The sequence below is a fragment of the Aptenodytes patagonicus genome, chromosome 7 (assembly GCF_965638725.1).
Source record: "Aptenodytes patagonicus chromosome 7, bAptPat1.pri.cur, whole genome shotgun sequence".
Lineage (NCBI taxonomy): Eukaryota > Metazoa > Chordata > Aves > Sphenisciformes > Spheniscidae > Aptenodytes > Aptenodytes patagonicus.
Window position 1 is genome coordinate 60,523,129 of NC_134955.1, and position 6,073 is coordinate 60,529,201.

At 63.4% G+C, this 6,073-nt stretch overlaps 1 protein-coding gene across 1 annotated transcript; it reads left to right on the forward strand.

Annotated features, from left to right (window-relative positions):
- Positions 1-860: 860 nt before the first annotated feature.
- Positions 861-1,844, forward strand: DIO3 (iodothyronine deiodinase 3). The gene has a single exon (XM_076343440.1). It carries the CDS (start codon positions 998-1,000, stop codon positions 1,820-1,822), a length of 825 nt encoding a protein of 274 aa, XP_076199555.1. The 5' UTR covers positions 861-997; the 3' UTR covers positions 1,823-1,844.
- Positions 1,845-6,073: the final 4,229 nt, after the last annotated feature.

A 6,073-nucleotide genomic window follows, 5' to 3' on the forward strand; every position in this document is an offset into this window, starting at 1 on the left:
TCGGGGGCCGGGGCAAGGCGGCGGGGGCGCGGACACCTCCGGGCCGGGGGGCGGCAGGGCCCCGCGGCTCCCCGCCGCCGCAGCCGCCGCCGCCGCGGCTTCTCGGGCAACAGCTACCCCTAGCGGCCGGAGCGCCGCCCCGCGCCCCTCCTCCGCCGCGGGGCAGCGCCCGCCGGCCCGCGCCCACCTGGCACCCCCCCGCGCCCAGCCCCTCCGCCGGCGGGGCCCGGGCCGCCCGCCGCGAGGCGCGGGGGTGCCCGCGGGCCGGGGCAGCGGCCGCCTCCCGTCCCGCCGCCGCGGCGGGAGGATGCGGGCGCGGCGCGTCGGCGGGTTCGAGCCCCGGTGCCCCCGCGGCGCCGGGGCGTGTGGCGGGGCGGAGGCCGTGCCCAGGGGCGACCGGGCCGGCGGGGCGGGGAGGGGAGGGAGGGAGGCGCGGGGAGGGACGCGGCGCGGGCGGCCCGTCCCTGTCACCTGCAGGCGCTGCCGGGACGGCCCCGGCCCCTGCTCCCGCTGCCGCTCCGGCACAGCGCCGGCCCCGCGCTCGCACAGCCCGTGCGGAGCCGGGCCGGGCCGGGCCGGGCTGGACCGGGCCGGGGGGCGGGCCGCCCCTGGTGCATTGTCCTTGGCGGGGCTGTTTGTGAGCGCCCGCCGCTATCTGCGGCCGGGGACCCCGGCGGTGCCCTATCTCGGACTCTCTGCTGGTGCCTGATAGCGGCTGCTCCCTGCTTCGTTGCACGTCCCTTGCAGCTCCCGCAGGGGCTCTCTCCCCTTTTGTCTGTGTATTTTTAGGTCATTAGAGTGGAGGGGTAGGTAATCCCCAGGCTCAAGTTCCAGAGGGGCGGGTTCTGGCCGGAGGTGGAGTCACTTTTCATTTAAATCCCTGACTATAAAATGGGCTTAAAGAGAAGCGGGATCTCAGCTGTGCTGCACAGACCCCGGCAAGCAGGGTGCGTGGGGGCCCCCAGGCAGCCAGCGCCCTGCAGCACAAGCCGCTGCGATGCTCCACTCCCTTGGCGTTCACACCTTGCAGCTGCTCACCCAGGCGGCCGCCTGCATCCTCCTCTTCCCCCGCTTCCTGCTCACCGCCGTGATGCTCTGGCTCCTGGATTTTCTGTGCATTAGGAAGAAGATGCTGATGATGCCCACGGCGGAGGAGGCGGCCAGCGCCAGCGAGGGGCCGCCCCCCGACGACCCCCCGGTCTGCGTGTCCGACTCCAACCGCATGTTCACGCTGGAGTCGCTGAAAGCCGTGTGGCACGGGCAGAAGCTGGACTTCTTCAAGTCGGCGCACGTGGGCTCCTTGGCCCCCAACCCCGAGGTGATCCAGCTGGACGGGCAGAAGAAGCTCCGCATCCTGGACTTCGCCCGCGGCAAGAGACCCCTCATCCTCAACTTCGGCAGCTGCACCTGACCCCCGTTCATGGCCCGCCTGAGGTCCTTCCAGCGCCTGGCCGCGCACTTTGTGGACATTGCCGACTTCCTGCTGGTGTACATCGAAGAAGCACACCCCTCCGACGGCTGGGTCAGCTCGGACGCAGCCTACAACATCCCCAAGCACCAGTGCCTCCAGGACAGGCTGCGGGCAGCTCAGCTGATGAGGGAAGGGGCGCCCGATTGCCCCCTGGCCGTGGACACCATGGACAATGCTTCCAGCGCCGCCTACGGTGCCTACTTCGAGAGGCTCTACATCATCCAGGAGGAGAAGGTGATGTACCAGGGAGGCAGAGGACCGGAGGGCTACAAGATCTCGGAGCTGAGGACCTGGCTAGACCAGTACAAAACCCGGCTCCAGAGCCCCAGCACGGTGGTCATCCAAGTGTAAAAAGGACCTGGCAAGAAGTGCAGGGGTGGAGAGGCGAAGGGAGGGCGGGAGGAGAGGTGGGGAGGGAGAAGGCACTGCGACGCGGATGGCAGGAGCTGTCTTCCCCCGGGGACACTCGAAGGAGGCTGCTGTGCGAGCTTTCGAGCAAGATGTGCCATAGTCCTTTCTCTATTCAAATCATGTTGATTTGCCAGCCACTGTCAATACTGTATTTCCATGTGCGTTTTGTAAATAACTCTCTCTCCCCCCCCCTTTTTTTTTTTTTTTTTGAGAAGCGTTTACTATTTTTTAAGGAGGCTCTCTTCCTACGGGATCTGTTCCCAGCTGCGTGTGTGCGCGGGTGTGTGTCTGAAAAGTTGTGTACAAGTGCTCCGTGCTGCCTAGCAAGTGCTAACTGGGATTTCTAGTATTTCTTTGTGATGACCGATTTTGAAATGGGTTTCTCTAATGCCAGGAAATCGCGTCTGATGTTGTCAAGTACTAGAACTGCCAATAGCCAGAGCTGAACGGAATGTCCTATTTATGTGGGGTGGGGGGTTTGTAAGACGCTCGTTCACCTTTTTTTTTATGAATTTTTTAAATAATAAAGGTTGAGTAAATACACGTCTAACTTTGACTGCCTCTCTCTATCTTCAGACCGCTACATTCACTTTCCCTTTTGCCTACCTCGCAATGCCCTTCCCGCAGCCGAGGAGGGGAAGGCGAAGCGGCAGGCGGGAGAGGATGCGCTGCTGGGGGCTCGGGGGCGGCGAGCCGCTGCCGCGCCCGGCGACGGGCTCTCCCTCGGCCGCGGCAGGACCGCGCACCGCCCGCGACCCGAAGGAGAAGGGGGGGTACTGGCCGTCCCCAGGGGGAAATCCAAACCTCCGAGGCTCCCGGAGGAGGGAGGACCTCGGTGGTGCTCAGCGGCCCGGAGGACTGTGCGCTCCCTCTCTGACCCCGGCGAGCCGCCCCCGGGGCCGAGCCCTGGGAAGGCGAAGGTGCAGGGCTGGCCGGCGCCGTGCCGGCAAGTGAATCCCGGCCAAAAAAACAGGCGGCGGAAAGCCGTCCTGGCCGGGAGAGTCGCCCCGCCGAGGACGCCTCGTCGCGGGCGCGCAGGCGGTGCCGGAGCCGGAGCCCGGCCGGGGGCAGCGCGACCCGCACCTGCGGCGAGGCGGGGCCGGCCCCGCCGAGCGACGGCGGCTGCGGGGCTCGGGCAGGAGGGCAGCGCCCAGCCCGGCGGTGCGAGGCTCACACCCCGCCCCGGGGGTCGGCAGCTGCGTCTCAAAGGGTGCGGGGTGCCGGAGCCCGACAGGTGAAGCCGAGCGCCGAGAGCATCCCGCAACCCCCGCGGGAGCTGTGCAAAGCCGCCCAGAAACGGCGGGTCCTTAAGCAACTCCCGTTGTGCCTCTGAACGCCTCCTTGTCCTTGACAGCAGCGGGACGAGGCGCCCGGGCTGTTCCGCCCCTGACTAAGTTTTGGAGAGGGGTGCACCGCCCGAAGGTAAGGCAAGCCGGGGACGCCGCTCTCCGCAGCTGGGGCACCGGGTCGCGCCCGCAGTACTAAGCTAAACCTGCGGAAAGCTGTTTGTAAGGGCGTTATAGCCCCTGTCTCGTCCATGACAATGTTCCCCTGTCCCCGCAACGTCCCTGTCCCTCAGCATTCACGGTTTAGATCAGCCCGTGTAACCGCTCCCGCCGCTACCCCGCAAGGAAAGCAGCACCGAGCGGTCTCTCACGGTTAAACCAGCGGCTCCGACCCCGCCCCTCGGTCCCCTTCGCCTCCGCAGCCCCTGTCTCGGCGGGAGCGGCGGGACCGGAGCGCCCCTGGAAATCAGGCTGCTTTGGCTGAGGTGTCAAAAGATCCGGCTCGAGTGCCCGCCTCGGGCTTCCCGACCCATCTGGCCGTGCAGCCTGCTCTGCCGGCCCCTAAAACCCTTCAGCACTTCACCTTCCCGCCGCCCCTCTGAGCGGACGCCTCGCCGGCCTCCCGCGGCACCGGACTCAGGGCTGCACCGGCTCCGCCCGGGCCGGGCACCTCCGGTGATGCTGGGGCGGCGGGGCGAGAGCCCGAGGTGGGCTTGCTTCCCCCGGCTGCGTGCTGGGCGCTAAGCTCATCGCCCTCGACGAAGCCCCGAGCGGAGGGGGAACCTCGGCGGCAGCGCCGGCATGGGAGGCTGCGGCGGGGCATCACCCCGCTCCTCCCGGCGTGGGCAGAGCCCGCCCAGACCCGGCTTCGGGCGCTGCACGCCGCGGAGAGGTAAAGGTGTCAGTCCCTGAGCCGCTTCCAGCCACCGCCCGTGCCTCTCGCCTGGTGCACGGGCGCATCAGCCTCGGCTCCCTCCCCCCGACCCCACGCGGGACGAACGAGCGCTTTTCCCCGGTCCCAGACTCCCCGAGCATCAGCAAACCCGGCTGCCTCTTGCCTAAGGACGGCGACGCCCCGCTCCCTTTGAACGTTGTTCCCGACACGGAAGGAACCGAAGTCACGTTGGCGCATCCAGAAGGAGGGGAGAGGAGGTGGGGCAGGCGCCCACACCGGGCTCCAGAGACACGAGAGCAGGTGGAGGTGCTGCTCCTCTGCCAGACCCGGGCGGAGGGCGGCTGCCGGGGCAGCGCGCACCGCCACCGCGCTGCTGCCCCCCGGCTCCCGGCACGGCCGTGTCCCTGCGACGCGCAGCGCCTCTCCCAGCCCCACGCGCGTCGTGCCGTGAAAACCGAAGGTAGAGGAGCCCTTGCAAACCCGCGCGGCGGGTCTTCTCTCAGGAGGCCGCCGTAAAGGACTTCCTCACGTAGCCTTAGCGGAAGGGCCGTGGGTGCCCCCCGTGCCCGCAGCCGCCGGGCGGGGCCGGTACCACCCCGCGCCCCCCGGGCGCAGGCGGCGGAGAAGCCCCACGCAGAGCCGGGTCACTTGGTAGCGCTAAGCTCGGCTCCCAGCGGCGTGTGAGGGCCGGAGCCGACGCCCGGCGCACCAGCACCCACCCGGCCCTCGGCGGGTGTCAGAGGCCGTGCGGCTCCGCGCCCATCCTCAAAGCCGGCGTCGGGTCAGCCGAGGTTGCACGGGCTACGAGGGCAGCCTCTATCTACGCGATTACTTTTTATTTTCCCTACAGCTTAGTCTTCCTTACTTTACAATAAAGCCCTTCTTTGCTTTCTCACCTCGTTATCTCTTTCTCTTATCCGCTTTTGGCATGCTTTAGTTGTAATCCGAAGTTACGGGCAACCCCCGGGCACGTCCCCGCCCCGGCCCGGCCCACGGGACATTTTCCGGCCGTATGGACAGAAGCGATCACTGTCCTTACCTGGGTTTTAACAGCTACAGAAACAGCCTCGTCTTTACTTTCTGCTACTAGCAGATCTTGGTCAAAGGCTATCGGAGGTCAGGAATTTTTTTTTTTTCCCCCTAAATAAGTCAGCTTTCTAAAGCTACGGTCCTCCTTTAACCCGAACACAGAGCTCTTATTTATCACTTTCTCTTTAATCAGCAGCAGAAGAAAAATTTGCTGTGAATGCCCGGAATCCCTGAAAGAGATCACACTTTTCCTTTGCACAAATCAGTTATCTGCTCCTATTATATCCTCCACTTAAAATGAATCATAAGCCTCCATCCCACTGAGCTTTCTCAGGGACACTTGTTTAGCACAGACGAGAACAATACGCTTTACATCTAAAGAGCCCAGGGTGTCAGTAGCCTCTCCAGCTGATAGAGTATTGAGAAACGTCCCATCTTTAAAACGCATTTTTACTGCCTTTCCACCTCCCTAGTGCACGACAAACAGAAGTCAGAGAGCAGCGAAGAGATTCATCAGAGAGAGATCTGAGTGGTGATTACGTGTTCTGTCAATAATTAATTGAATTACGTCCTCAGCATAATTACATACAGTCCTCTAGCCGGGAGTGGAAAAGAAAGAAGGAAGTTGTGGTGTGGTCGGAGGGGGATCTCAGGACATGGTCCCAGTCATTAAAAATGTGATGTAACATTGCAGTCTGGTGTATTCTGAGGCACAAATGGGGAAACACAAACGAAACCAACTACTAAAATATTATTTGCCTTACAGCAGGGAGACAGCAAAAGCATTTGCTTCTTCCATTAGTTGTTTTCATTACGACTTTCTGCTGGGGATTTAAAGGTGTTCTACGATGAACAAACCAGAGGTCTTACTCATTTGATCTATAAGCTATATGTTTTGTATTCACCACATACTAACTGACTAAATTTGGTATTTCTGATGTTTGAAATAAAAATTAAAATCAGGCCAGGAAAGCATCATAT